At 33.5% G+C, this 15,673-nt stretch overlaps 1 protein-coding gene across 4 annotated transcripts in view; it reads left to right on the forward strand.

Annotated features, from left to right (window-relative positions):
- The window catches only part of RBM46 (RNA binding motif protein 46), a 49,391-nt gene that overhangs the window by 12,663 nt on the left and 21,055 nt on the right, over positions 1-15,673 (forward strand). For all 4 annotated transcript variants that reach the window (XM_072725293.1, XM_072725295.1, XM_072725292.1 and 1 more), the window contains exons 2-4: positions 1,019-1,180; positions 4,326-4,793; positions 5,331-6,113. In XM_072725293.1, the coding sequence (XP_072581394.1) occupies positions 1,030-1,180; positions 4,326-4,793; positions 5,331-6,113 (1,402 nt within the window). In that variant the 5' untranslated portion in view covers positions 1,019-1,029. The remainder of the gene's footprint in view (positions 1-1,018; positions 1,181-4,325; positions 4,794-5,330; positions 6,114-15,673) is intronic.

Raw genomic sequence — 15,673 nt, forward strand, 5'->3', positions numbered from 1 at the left:
CAGTATTAATCTGTAGGATCAATGTGATTTTTCTGATGACTTATGGATATGGTAATTAAGTTCATTTTAAAAAATTAAAAACATTTTTATATACAGTGGTCAACACAGATGTCACGTTCTCCCTAGCTCCTGCTTACCCATTGATGTAATTTTTAAAAATATTTATTTTTGAGAGAATGAGAGAGCTTGAACAGGAGGGGCAGAGGGAGAGGGAGAGAGAATCTCAAGCAGACTTTGTTCTGAGCATGGAGCCTGACACGGACTTAATCTCACAACCCTGAGGTTATGACCAGAGCTGAAATCAAGAGTCAGATGCTTAACCTACTGAGCCACCCATGAACCCCTTAGGTAATTTTCTTAAGCTGCTGCTGGTTGAAAATCACAGTAGTTCCTGTTTCTGCTCAGAGAAAGTCATTGTGATCCCTGCTTTCTCTAGTAGCTGCTTTTAGGAACAGGGGCTGGTTTAAAGTTCTCTTTACTTACTCCAACTCCGAGCATCTGTTCAATTTCTGATAACTAGTGGAGCTCTTAAAGATTGTTGACAATGTGAGCTATACTGGCATTAGGCTACATTTATCTGAAAAATGTAAGGCACAGTAAAATCCAATTGGCCTATATGATAAAAAACATAAATTTTGGCTGTATCGATCAGCAGTGGTCATATTCATTAATGGCAGTATATTTATTTTGTTACTTCTTTTGCTTTTTTTCTTTGCTAATTCCTTTTCACTTATTTGTTTTTTTTTCTTTTCTTTTTTTTTTTTTTTTGTTCTTTTCTCTTTTTTATTTTTGCCTCCCTTTCTTGTAGCTTAGACTTTCTAAAGGTACTGCTTGATTGATCAGTGACATTAAGTGAAATTTCTAGCTTCCATTTGTGGAGCAGGACTTTGTGGGCAGGACTGTAGTGATCACCAAATGTAGCATCCACAAATGTATTTGGTTCCTTGCAACCCAAAGAAATCCTTCACAGAGCTCTGTGGCTTCATGTCATAAACATTATTTTTGAATTTTGTTTTAGGAACTGCAACCATGAATGAAGAAAACATAGATGGAACAAATGGATGCAGTAAAGTCAGAACCGGTACTCAGAATGAAGCAGCATTACTTGCTTTGATGGAAAAGACTGGTTACAACATGGTTCAAGAGAATGGGCAAAGAAAATTTGGTGGTCCTCCTCCAGGTGTGGATTTATTTATGTTCAAAAAAGTTGAATCTTTAATGTACATTAGGTATACATATCCATAAGTATGCCGAACAATAGTTCTTTCCTTATAACTGCTTTAAGACCTTAGCAATCGTTTTTACTGTTGTGAGACCTTAGCAATTGTTTTTACTGTTGTGAGGGAAAAGAGGTAGATTGTGTATGTTATGCATGTTTGATTCTTTTATTTTTTTTTCATCTCTGCTCTTGATTTAAGAAATAGTTGAGAAGGAAGTTGGGTTTGCGGGGTTTTTTTCCCCAAATTTTTACTAAATTCTAGTTGGTTAACATAAGTGTAATATTGGTTTCAGGATTAGAATTCAGCGATTCATCACTTACATATAATACCCAGTGCTCAATGCAGGAAGGGCCCTCCTTAATACCTATCACCAGGTAATGACCCCTGTACTCCCCGGCTCTAGCAACCCTCAGTTTGTTCTCTGTAGTAAAGAGTTTCTTATGGTTTGCTTCCCTCTCTTTTTTTTTCCCTTCCTCTATATTCCTCTGTTTTGTTTCTTAAATTCCACATATGAATGAAATCATATGGTATTTGTCTTTTTCTGACTGATTTATTTCACTTAGCATAGTACACCCTCGCTCCATCCATGTTATTGCAAATGGCAAAATTTGATTCTTTTTGATGACTGAGTAATATCCCATATTGTGTGTGTGTGTGTGTGTGTGTATACCACATCTTTATCCATTCATCAATTGATGGACATTTAGGCTCTTTCCATAATTTGGTTCTTGTTGATAAATGCTGCTATAAACATTGGGGTGTATGTGCCCCTTCAAATCAGTATTTTTTGTATCCTGTATCCAGTAGTGCAACTGCTGGGTCATGGGGTAGTTCTATTTTTAACTTTTTAAGGAACTTCCTGTTTTCTAGAGTGGCTGCACCAGTTTACATTCCCATGAACAGTATCAGAGGGTTCCATTTTCTTGGCATCTTTGCCATCATTTGTTTTTTCTTGTGTTGTTAATTTCAGCCATTCTGATAGGTGTGAGATGGAATTGTATTGTAGTTTTGATTTGTATTTCCCTGGTGATAAGTGATGGGGAGCATTTTTTCACATGTCTTTTGGCCATCTGGATGTCTTCTTTGGAAAAATTTCTATTCATATCTTTTGCCCATTTCTTAACTGGATTATTTTTTTGGGTGCCAAATTTGATAAGTTCTTTATAGATCTTGGATACTAATCTGTTATTAGATGTTATTTAAATATCTTCTCCCATTCTGTAGGCAGCTTTTTACTTTCATTGATTGTTTCCTTCACTGTGCAGAAGCTTTTTATTTTGATGAAATCTCAATAGTTCATTTTTGCTTTTGTTTTCCTTGCCTCCAGAGATGTGTCTAGTAAGAAGTTGCTGTAGTGGGGTGCTTCAGGGAATCAGTTGGTTAGGCATCTAACTTTTGATTTAGCTCAGGTCGTGATCTCAAGGTCATGAGATTGAGTCTCATGTCGGGCTCTCTGTTCAGTGTGGAGTCTGATTGAAGTTCTTTTTCCTTTTCCCTCTGTCCCTCCCCCCACTCAGGCTTGCATGCATATGTGTGCTCTTTCCCTAAATAAATAAGTAAATAAATAAATAAAATCTTAAAAAAAAAGTTCCTATGGCTGAGATCAAAGAGTTTGCTGCCTGTATTCACTTCTAGGATTTTGATGTTTTTCTGTCTCCCACTTAGGTCTTTCATACATTTTGAATTTATTTTTATGTGTGGTATAAGGAAGTAGTCCAATTTTATTCGGAATGTTGTCGTCTAACATTTTGTTTTCCCAATACCATTTGCTGAAGAGACTTTTTTCCATTGGATATTCTTTCCTGCTTTGTCAAAAATTAGTTGAACATATAGTTGTGGGTCCATTTTTGGGTTTTCTGTTCCATTAGGCTATGTATCTTTTTGTGCCAGTACCATACTGTCTTGATGACTCCAGCTTTGTAATATAGCTTGAAGTCCAGAATCATGATACTTCCAGCTTTTTTTCCTTTTTCAAGATTGCCTTGGCTAATTGGTCTTTTGTGGTTACATACAAATTTTCAGACTTTTTTGTTCTAGTTATGTGAAAAATGCTACTAGTATTTTGATAAGGATTGCGTTAAATGTATAGATTGCTTCGGGTAGTATAGGCATTTTAACAATATTTGTTTTTCCAACCCGTGAGCATGGAATGTTTTTCCATTTCTCTGTGTCCTCTTCATTTTCTTTCATGAGCATTCTATAGTTTTCAGAGTATAGATCTTTTGCCTCTTTGGTTAGGTTTATTCTTAGGTATCTAAGAATTTCTGTGATTTTTGGTGCAGTTTAAATGGAATCAATTCCTTGATTTTCTGCTGCTTCATTATTTTTGTATAGAAATGCAACAGATTTCTGTACATTGATTTTATATCTTGCAACTGAATTTGTGTATCAATTCAAGCAATTTTTGGTAGAGTCTTTCAGGTGTTCTAGTTGGGTTTATAAAGAAGTCAGGATTGAGTTACGGGGGAAAGAATACTTTAACTATTAAAGGAGAGGTTGTTTTGGGGAGGATTTTGAAAGAGCAGTGAGTAGAGGAGTGGTGTTTATACTAGAGGCAAACCAGATGGAAACAGCTATTTAAATATGTTTTGCTGTTCTAGTAGCTAGTATAACTTATTTGCTCATAACTCTCCAATTATCTTCCTGTTAGACTTAAAATCTGGCCTGTAGCCACATGGATGGCTGCAATGCCCACCACTTTAATACTACCTCAAATACTCATTAGCCATACAGGCCTATGCACTTGATGTTGTTTTAACATATAAAACACTTGCTTTTTCTTAATGATACGTTCTGAAGGCTTATTCCCTCATTTTATTCAGGTCTCTGTTTAAACTTCATGTTCTCAGAGAAGGTTTACCTGACTACCAAAAATATCAACTCTTGTGTGGCTTTTTTTTTTTCCATAGCACTTACCAATCATGGCCTCTTTTCTCTATTGAATTTAAGCCTATGAAGGAAAGGTCTTCTGTTTTGTTCATTTGTATCCTCAACATCTGGAGTGGTGCACAGCACATAGAAAGCACAATAAATTTGTGGAATGAATGATCATTGAATAGTACATATAAATATGTTAACTAGAATTTGTTTATTTTTGACTTTCAGGTTGGGAAGGTCCCCCTCCACCTAGAGGCTGTGAAGTTTTTGTAGGTAAAATACCTCGTGATATGTATGAAGATGAGTTAGTTCCTGTATTTGAAAGAGCTGGAAAGATATATGAATTTCGACTTATGATGGAATTTAGTGGTGAAAATCGAGGGTATGCTTTTGTGATGTACACTACAAAAGAAGAGGCTCAGTTAGCCATCAGAATTCTTAATAATTATGAGATTCGACCAGGGAAGTTTATTGGTGTGTGTGTAAGCTTGGATAATTGCAGATTATTTATTGGAGCTATTCCTAAGGAAAAGAAGAAAGAAGAAATTTTGGATGAAATGAAGAAAGTTACAGAAGGAGTTGTAGATGTCATTGTTTATCCAAGTGCAACTGATAAAACCAAAAATCGTGGTTTTGCATTTGTTGAATATGAATCTCACAGAGCTGCTGCTATGGCTAGGAGAAAACTAATTCCAGGTAAACTTGTCCTTCTGAAGTTTATTTTTTCATATTAGCCTTAGTATAAACATGGAAGAATGACAAAATATTTTCAATATTTTGAAAATATGTAAGGTCCTTAAAGAGGTAGATTTTTTGAGTAAGAAGTGAAATAAGGGTTCTAAGAAGGCCAGAAGTTGTTCCTATGAGTCATTATCTCTAGTTATATACTAATTTACTGGATGTATACACTTTTTTGTGGTAATAATTGTTGTTTGATAAAAATCCAAAGGACAGTACCTAATTCTTCTGGTAAAAGTGTTTTTGAAGTGTCTTTGTACTGTTGACTCTTGAAATGAATTGTACTATAAATTCTAGCTGGGGTTTGTTTGCCTTAGTAAAAACTTTCATGAAGGTTTTCTTGTGAGAAACTAATGTTTAATCAAGTATACTGATAGGTATTTGTGTTCCTGCTTCTCTGGAGAAAGTTTTCTTTAATAGTTTTTGACCTTTAGTTGTTTTTTTTTTTTTTCCTTTAGTTTTAATTGTCTTCAGGTTAATTTCTTTTTTTTATAGGTACCTTCCAACTATGGGGCCATACCATTCAGGTAGATTGGGCTGACCCAGAGAAAGAGGTTGATGAGGAAACCATGCAGAGAGTTAAAGTTCTCTATGTAAGAAATTTAATGATCTCAACTACAGAGGAGACTATTAAAGCAGAATTCAACAAATTCAAACCTGGTGCAGTTGAACGAGTAAAGAAACTTAGAGATTATGCTTTTGTTCACTTTTTCAACCGAGAAGATGCAGTGGCTGCTATGTCTGTTATGAATGGAAAATGCATTGATGGAGCAAGTATTGAGGTAACACTGGCAAAACCAGTAAATAAAGAAAACACTTGGAGACAGCATCTTAATGGTCAGATTAGCCCTAATTCTGAAAACCTGATTGTGTTTGCTAACAAAGAAGAGAGCCACCCAAAAACTCTAGGCAAACCACCAACTCTTCCAGCTCGTCTCAATGGTCAGCATAGCCCAAGCCCCCCTGAAATCGAAAGATGCACTTATCCATTTTTTCCTGGAACAAAGCTTACTCCAATTAGCATGTATTCTTTAAAATCCAATCATTTCAATTCTGCAGTAATGCATTTGGATTATTACTGCAACAAAAATAATTGGGCACCACCAGAATATTATTTATATTCAACAACAAGTCAAGATGGGAAAGTACTCTTGGTATATAAAATTGTTATTCCTGCTATTGCAAATGGATCCCAGAGTTACTTTATGCCAGACAAACTCTGTACTACATTAGAAGATGCAAAGGAACTGGCAGCCCAGTTTACATTACTTCATTTGGGTAAGTTTAGAAATACTTTAAATAATATCGTAGAATATGAAATTAGGAAGTAGTATTATTATAAATTATTTTGAATTATCTAGAATTTGTGATGTTTAACCTGAATTTTACCTCAATTTTATGAATCCATGGTAAATTTTGTTGAGACTTTTCTCTTGCATAATCTTCCTGTATTTAGCTTTTTAAACATTGCTTACTTTGGGGAAAATTTGGTTTTGATTTATTTTGTAGAGTTCATACTATTATTTCATTAATTTGTTGTTTTTATAATGACTAATTCTCATTTGATCATTTCCATATAAATTATAGGATGTTACTTTAAGCCAGTTTCTAAGAGTGTCCCCACATCTTTGGTGAAGTCTACACAGTAGTCATTTTGAGGGGCATCAGTAGGGAGTTGGTAAAATCTGAGGTATTTCAGGTGGGTCATGTGTAGACACAGCCTTATGCTCACCAATCTGGAAATTCATCATTATTACTCATGAAAGACAAAAAGCATCACTAAGAGATGTTTATGACCATTTCCCTTTGTAATTTCATGCTTTGAAGAAAGGTTTCTCTAAAGCCTTTGAGGGATAGTTAAAAAGGCTTTGGGTCATATGGTAAAATATTTGGCATTGTGAAGGAAGAGATGCAGTATCACTCTGGTATTTTCTTCTGTTTTTTATTGTTATGTTAGTTCCCTGCCCCTACTTTTTCTCATTTTTTTTTGTTTAACTTAGCTATAGATTTCAGTTGGTGATTATTTTGTGCCCCAAATGACATTAGAAGGATAGTGGTTTCCTTAAAAATAACGATAAGAAGGAAGAGTCCCCTATGATCGATTATAATTGTTTCTTGATTATAATTGTCAAACTCTTAGTTTAAAATTGATTTATTTTATGGTTGCAGAACCATACAGCTGAAGCTTATTTAAAATGGGTAGTCGCAGATTTATTAAAGGTAAGGCAGTCTAAAAGGAAAACCACTGTCAAGGGGAGAGAATTTTATACATCGTACGGATGTATTTTATACAGTGCTTATCTATCATAGCCACTCCCAGGGTATGCATATTTTTAGGAGACTTGGATATTCAGAATTTTAGGGCAGAAGGGTAGGTTTCTTTCAAAGAAACTTTTCGGTAGTGTCCTCAGTAATAACTCAGTTGGAGATAGTTGAGAATTTTACAGTCTTGAAATTTAAGTTAATAAATTCTTAGGTATAATTTTCGTTAATGCACAAAATAGAAGCCTTCCATTTTTTATTTTTTTATTTATTTATGATAGTCACAGAGAGAGAGAGAGAGAGAGACAGAGAGAGAGAGAGAGGCAGAGACATAGGCAGAGGGAGAAGCAGGCTCCATGCACCGGGAGCCCGACGTGGGATTCGATCCCGGGTCTCCAGGATGGCGCCCTAGGCCAAAGGCAGGCGCTAAACCGCTGTGCCACCCAGGGATCCCCCCATTTTTTATTTTAATAAAGAAAATTTAGGTTAAAGATAAAATGACTTGAATAGCAAGTAATTCAAATTAGGGTCCTTAGAGAAAAATGGATCAAATTATTTTTTGGAGTGGAGTATAGGTAATTAGTTGCTGAGCAAGGTTTTCTGATACTTGTATCTGATCTAACATGGTAATACTGAAACATATTTCTATCCCCACTCATTTCCCTTACAAATTTAACTTAGCTTAAATTTCCAATATTCTTAAAGTATAGCCTTAGTTTATGTCAGATTTTCTGTTTAGACATGATTTGCCCATTTGGTTGTCCCATAAAGAAGATCAGATGTTATATGGAACCAGAAGTTTTTCATCAGCTTTTAATTCCATTATTAAGATGGTTTTTATTTGAGTCCTAGGACCATAGTTAACTTCTTTTTTTTTTTTTAAGATTTAATTTATTTATTCATGAGAGATGGGGGGGGTGGCGGGCACAGACACAGACAGAGGGAGAAGCAGGCTCCATTCCATGCCAGGAGCCCGATGTGGGACTTGATCCCAAGTCTCCAGGACCGCACCCTGGGCTGAAGGCAGCGCTAAACCACTGAGCCACCCGGGCTGCTCCCATAGTTAACTTCTAATGACCTTATAGTTTCCAAAGAAAATCCCTGTTCAAGTATAGTATTCACAACTTAATTTTGTTATTTAGGGATGAAATTAGCTTCAATAAATGAAATACTTAGAGGGCACAGTTTAGTCATCTATTTCAGATTTTATCAATTTTATGTAAAAGCTACTTTTAAAAAATGGACAATTTGTGTTTCATTCATTTTCTCAGTTTCTAATTACCTAAGAGAAAAGACCTAAGATACAAGCCAAAAATGTTAAACACTAGGGCTTGTTTGGATGCTGTATACAAGGCCTAAGGCCTTGTCTTCAGGGTGTAATATAAAAATCCTTATTGGAGTTGACTAGAAATGTGAGAGAAGGTTGAGTAGAGGCAGCTGAGGAGAAGGAGGGATAGAATTTAGGGAAGTATAGGAATCATAAATTAGGAGTCAAAGAATCTTTGGTCAGAAAACAAATGCCTCACCTTTGGAGGTTACTAAAATAGGGCAGGAGCTATAGATAGCCAAGAGGTTACATGTTGCTATATGGGAGATTAAGATACATATAGCTTGAATATTGTTGTGGCAGTATTCTGACTTGCTTTTTACTTCTGTTAATATTGGAGTCTCTGGGCTTTAAAGAGTTGATATCTTTTTAGGTGCAAATTCTTTTATCTAAAAGTTGCAAAGTTTTATTGGGTGGTTAAGGGCTGAGATCAGTTGGTAGTGGTGGTATGTTCTTCATATTCTGCTAAATATTTACATGTTTCAAGCATTGGGTTTTCCTGAGATCTTGAGAGATGGTTATTGGTTCCTGGAATCTCTCAAATAGAGTTCATTAAATATTAAATCATCTTTTGGCTCTGTTTTCTTAAAGAATTCTATCTCTCTAGGCAGTGAATTTAACTACCATTTTAAGATGTCTTCTTTGGTGTAGTTTTATTTTTTATTTTTTTTTTTAGTTTGTTTTGATACCCTTCTGTTAACCCTTTCAGTTTGATGCTGTTTTGAGCATTATTATCCAGCCTTGATGATGTTTGATTATTTTATGTGAATGGTCATTTATCTTTTTATTTCAGAATCTTTTAAGAATGTACTTTTAATATCCACATTATTTTGGTGTTACCATGCCCATTTTCAGGTTTGAAAAGTAAAAGAGGAAAAATGAGACTTTAAATGATTATCATTGGTGTTATGGGGAAAATAGTTTTCTTAAAGGCATAATAGTTACCTAAAAGAGTATTAGAGATCAGATAGTTTACTTCTTAGCAGAACCCCAAAAGTTCTTGGTGAGTAGTACTTTAAAATCAATTTTTAAAAAATTTTGCGTTTTTTGGTCCCATTTAAAGTGAACTCTGTTTTAAGCAAAATACTTCAATAGATGAAACTAAAAGCTTGGGATTAATGCCAAAATTGAATGCTTTGGTTTTTTTTTTTTTTTTTTTTTTGGTTTTTTGTTTTGTTTTGTTTTGTTTTTGACGTGAAAGTTAGAGACTATCTTCATCTTCATAATGTCAGATAATGATTTCCCTAACCTCACTGGATATTGATCACCCAACCAATGGGATAAGAAATTGTTACCTGTTTATATTTAGGAACCTATGATATGTGGGATACTCAGTGGGTTTAATACATAGAATATATACTTATAGGCTAAGAGTTTCTGTACTAAGTATTTGATGTATGGAGAGACATTGTGGGTCATTCGGTATCTTTTTAAATAAGCATTTTCTGTCTCATAATTTTATATCTGTTTAATAATGGATCAGACTATCGTGTGAATAATCTTGCTATTCCTAAAACTTTGCCTCTGTTTTGAATATGGGCCTTCCAATTTTGCCACTGCTTTCCCCTGGAGGATTCTTCACCACCTAAGTGGGATAAGCAAAATAAAGGAAATAAAGGAACGTCCTGGAGAATTATAGCTTTGAAGAAAGAAAGTCCTGGAGAATACTTACTGGAAGGAGGAAGGTAGCCTCAAATGTGTTATTGGCAATTCACCTTGTTAAATAAATAATTCATTAACAACTAATTGAAGGCAAGGCATTTCTTTTCTTATTTCTGTGTTTAATACCAATGTAAGTGGCAGTTTTTTACTTGTATGACCACACAAAACTTTCAAACAGGACTAGAGAACCTCTGTCACAAAGCAGCTAGTGCCATTGATTGAATTTCATTTGACTTGTGTGCTGTTGTTTTGCCTATGATGGATGAAGTTTAATTAAAGAACTTGAATGCCTCTCACGTACTAAGCATACTTTTCTAAGTATCAGGAGATAAACACAAATAAAATACTGTTTTTGGTCTTAAGGCCTCATGATTTACTGAAAAAAGCAGAGACACAAACCCTGCAGAGGTTGTTTTGAGACTATAAAGGAAGGGCATACCTCCCACCTGATTTGAGTTGTAAATCTTGAGAGTTTATGGGCAGAGGAGTACAAGGTGCAAATTCTTGCTAGAAAAATAGCATGGTGGTGGGTTAAGTGGCAAACAGTTGTGTGTAGTGTTTGCTTTGGTGATTTCAGTTGATTTTAAAGATTAGAAATTGAGAGGATGTGGCCTTCGGTTAATTGAAATTTCACCAGTCTTGCTTTTTAAAACTTTGCAAGTTGTTTTTGTTTGTTTGTTTTTTAGTACAACTATGTGGCTTTTGTTGCTTTTCTTCTGAGCAAGTGATTGTTTTTCTGGATGAATCGATCTTAATTTGTGTGGACTATTTTACGTGTCATTTTATGGTCTTTTTTTAATATCTCCTTTACATTCTGTTTTCAGTGTTCACTTTGTGGCTGACTTGCATATAGCTTCTCATATTTTACTTTGTAATGACATACATCATTAGAATTCTTAATTTTTTCTAGTTATAGAGTGGCAAAATATTTAGATATATATTCTAAGCATGATAGCCATTATGTTTGCTATCCCTTTATTATCATTAAAATTAGGTTTTGATTTTTGCTATTACTTGTAATTTGGTTGACAGTTATAAAATAGAAGATACAATAGGATGAAAGTAAAACTTCTGAGAAGTTTTAATCTGAAAAATAATTGGTGCTTTTTTCTTATGAACTATCATTTCCAGATTGATGGGCAGAAATGCAAAAATAAAATTTTGATTTTAAAAATATCTAATAAATTGCTTTGAAACAGAAACTCTTTTTTTAAATTTAGCTAATACTTTTGGGAGACACTTAAGCTAAATACATAAAATGGTTGTATCGTAACAAAATTTATTATAAATAATTTAAAAAGTAATACTTTTAGAAAGTTATCTTTTCCAGTTTTAATTACGGACCTAACTTTGATGATATTATTTCAAATTGATATAAAGAATAAAATAATTTGCTATAAAATTCACTTAAATAAGAAGTAGGAATAGCACCAACATTTGTACATTAATTTGCTTTCATATGACCAAATGGTGAAATGAAAATTCCATTAACTCAACTATGTATCTTTGACCCCCTAGGGGGCCTAGTGCTCATGAAAACATATTTCTGTTCCTCTTGAAACTTATATTTTTTTCCTGAAATATCATCATCTGGTATTACTCATAATTTTTATCTTATTAACACTTCTGTATTAATGAACCATAATTATCATGGAGTTAGTAATGTGAGAGAAGCAGCTTATTTAACATAGAGTATTGAGTAAAAATAGAAGAACGTGTAACCTCAACCACCAACAAACCATGATCTTGGATGGCAAATGAATCATTCACTCTTTGGGGACCTCAGTGCCTTCACCTCTAAAGTATCAGGGTTTTACTTAGTGAGCTTTAATGATTCCTTTATCCCCCCACCCCAATTTATGATTTTGTTTAAAATACAGTGAAAATCTTATGAAGGGCCAAAAATAATACTTGAATTTTAAAAAACTATACCAAAATATATATTTGAATTCAGATAGTTTGAAACCAAGAGTTGTTTTTGCAATAATTAACTTTCAGTTTAGTATCCCTTCCTGTATTTAATTGAAAGCTTTTATCTGTCTACTTCACAGCAGAACAACTGGTTTAAAAAAAAAAAAAAAAAGGAAAGAGTCACCTGTTTTATTTGCATGATGACAAATAATTGCTTTTTGGTTATTTCCTTCCCTGAAATTTTCAGTTAAATCTAATCAAAACCAAGATTGTATAAAACAACCTAATTACTTAAAAGTTTGGAAATTTGTTTTCTTTTGTAACAGAAAATCTAGGAAAATAATGATGTGTATTATTAAAACATCATGTGTCAGTATTTGTTCCATAGTTATTAACTGGCTAATGTGATCTGTGATTTCATTTGCTTTATATATTTATTTAATCCTGTTTGATCCCTTTTTCTTTCATATCTTTGGTTAATACATTCCTAAAATAATTGTTCTAATACACATTTTAACAGGTGCAACTGCTTTATTTTGAAATTTAACATCTGATTTTGTCATTTAATATTTAAGAAGTAATGGTTTGTAAATATTCCCCTCATATCAAACGCCACAATAAATTTTGCACGTATACTCTATTCTTAGATGTCAGCAGCAGTTTCTAATTTTGCCACATGATGTCACCTAAATATATTTTTTAGCATGGCATTGAAAGGAATTTCAGTGTTACATTGATTTTTCTCTCCTTTGTGGCTTATTTTTGGAAGAGAGGGTTAGAATCAGTAAAATCTATGTGAAAAGCTGTATTAGTCTTCTGCCTGTTGTGCCGTTATTTCTGTTTCCTATTTAAAATTTAGTAGACAACAATTGCTTATGATAGAGCAATATAATTTAGTAAGTGGACTAGTGAATGTTGACAGAAAATGTTTTGGAAAAACAGTTTTACTATGATTTTATTTAAGTAATTATCTGTGCTTTTAACTACTTAAAAATTATTCAGTGTCAGTTGCTTCCAGGCCTTTTGGTTAGATTACATATAGCGTCTACTTCTGTGAGTTAATTTCAGATGTATCATCTACTCTAGAGCCAATTTATCCTCTGTTCTAGAGTAATACATCCTCTTTGCAAGACATAGTAGTGCACTATGTCCAAGAATGGTGTTTTTACCTCTGGGGATTCAAAATAAAAGAAAACAACAACAACAACAAAAAAAAACACTTTATTTAGTTCTACCATCTAATTAGAAGTTAATAAGTACTCAGATTCCCTTACTCTTTAAATTTGTGGTATTTGCCTGAAGATATGCTAGTTACATGTGAGCCATTGTATATCTCATAGTGACATTTGAACTATAAAAATGACCTATATGTAGGTTTTTTAAAATACATAATATAGTTCAAATTTTAAGAAAGTGATTTGTCTATATAATACTCTCCTGTGTTGTTTTGATTCAGTAAATAGCATCTGTATACCACACTGATAATGAATTCTATAATTGTATCTACAACTTTAGGTTAAAAAGTATATAGGAATGCAATCATTAGGAAAAATCTGTTGTGATTGTATTGCCTGATAATTTGGAGAGCGTACACTGAAGTCTCTTTTGTGTTTAAACAGCATAGCTTGATTTTTCTATGCAGACTAACTCAAGGGATTTGCATTTGAGTAAACTTGAATAAGTAAAAATAATGTAAACTAGGATGCACAATTCCAGCTTCCTTATACAGTATATATCTGTGTTGACCTCCACCTTTTGCACTTTTTGATTTTCCTTTTTTTTTATAAATTTATTTTTTATTGGTGTTCAATTTGCCAGCATATAGAATAACACCCAGTGCTCATCCCATCAAGTGCCCCCCTCACTCAGTGCCTGTCACCCAGTCACCCCCACTCCCCTCCCACCTCCCCTTCCACCACTCCTAGTTCGTTTCCCAGAGTTAGGAGTCTTCATGTTCTGTCTCTTTCCCTGATATTTCCCTCTCATTTTTTCTCCTTTCCCCTTTATTCCCTTTGATTTTTCTTTCATTATATTTTCTAAGGATATTACAAGAAATGCTTTTTAAACTTTTTTTTGTAATCTTGTTTTGTTATGTAATTTTTGTAAGACTATAATGCAAGCCTATTAACTTAATATTTTTTCTTGTTACCTTTGTTTCAGCAGTACATGTTCCAGTCTGCTTGTTTACTGGCCAGGTTACGGGGTAAACAAATAAGTTTGTGGCTTATGTGCCATATGCGTGGCTTTTTTTTTCTTCCATTGTTGTGTTAATTTTGGTTTAAGAGTGATCAAATCTATAGTTATGAATTTGTGAAAACTATAGATTATTTGAAGCACAGAGTTTATAAGATTCCAAGGAAGCCACTATGAATCTTTGGAAAACAGTTTTAAAGTTGTATTCTGTACTATAAAGTTAACAATTTTTGCCAAAAGTAAAAAAAATAATTCAAGCAGGGACATACTTACTAATTTAAATGATTCTTACCTGTGTATATTATGTGTCTGTGTTTCCTTGAGGTCTCAAAATTAAGTTTTCTTGAGTGCTCAAGAATCCCTTAGGGATTCCTTGGTATGAAATTTGGCTTTATCAAGTACAGAAATAGTGATGGTATCAGAACAATGGAAAGTTTATCCTTTTCTCTTACGAACTAGAGGCAAAAAGGAGATACTAAGCAAAAATAGGAATACTTGCCCTATGAAAGCACTCTCTTAGCTCATGAGGGGCATTTACAAATATGATGAAATAGTCATAATTGTTTTTTCTTTTCCATTTCTTATTTTTTTTTCCTAATTTATTTAATAGTAGACTTAAGATTTTTTAACTTATATTGCAGTGCATCTAGGTTATCTGTGATTTTCCTGGTCTTTTTGCAGTCATCTACTTTTATTATATAAATAAAAGTGTGTGTGTGTATATATATATATACCAGTGTTTTTAAAAAATCTCACTTCTCTTGATTTTTAAAAACCTTTATATTTTATTTTTACTTATTTATTTGTATTTATTGTAGTTCATGTGCACACAAGGAGTTGCTACATTAGTGAACCTGACTTGGGGAGGGAGATGGACAAGCTTTTTCATTAATCCTTTAAGGCTTCAAAAAGTAGATTGCTGGTATCAGGCACTCTCATTTGAGTTGGTGACTAAGGGAATTAGTCCATTGCCTTAAGATTTTAACTGCATTTTCAGGTAATTTTTATTTTGAGTTCCTTCAGTCTAGTATTCTGTATATGACAAGATCAATTCTGTAGCCATCTCCCAAATATTTATATTTAGATATGAAGTATGAATAAACCAAAACTAAATAAACCAAGTACAATTGGCTAATTTATTTAATTATATTTGTTTATCCCGGAATGCTGTTTAAACGTATGGTTCATCAATTCAGGGAATTTACATATATTCTAAAGCCCTATTATAAAACCCAACTTAGGAAAAGTGGGAAACTTCTCTTCAGCTCAGTTTTCTGTTGGGGAGGATGGCATTATCTTATGTTCGTGGAGTGTATTAACTTGAGTAGAATATTTATCTTCCCTCTATTCTCTTTTTTTTTTTTTTGCTGGTAGTGGATGGGTTATTCACTTTAATCCTTACTTCATTGTAAGAAAGATATGAAGTGGATTATTAAAAATGTGTAAAATACAAAAGGATTCAAATTTTAAAGATTTATTTATT

The sequence above is a fragment of the Vulpes vulpes genome, chromosome 10 (genome assembly GCF_048418805.1).
Source record: "Vulpes vulpes isolate BD-2025 chromosome 10, VulVul3, whole genome shotgun sequence".
NCBI lineage: Eukaryota > Metazoa > Chordata > Mammalia > Carnivora > Canidae > Vulpes > Vulpes vulpes.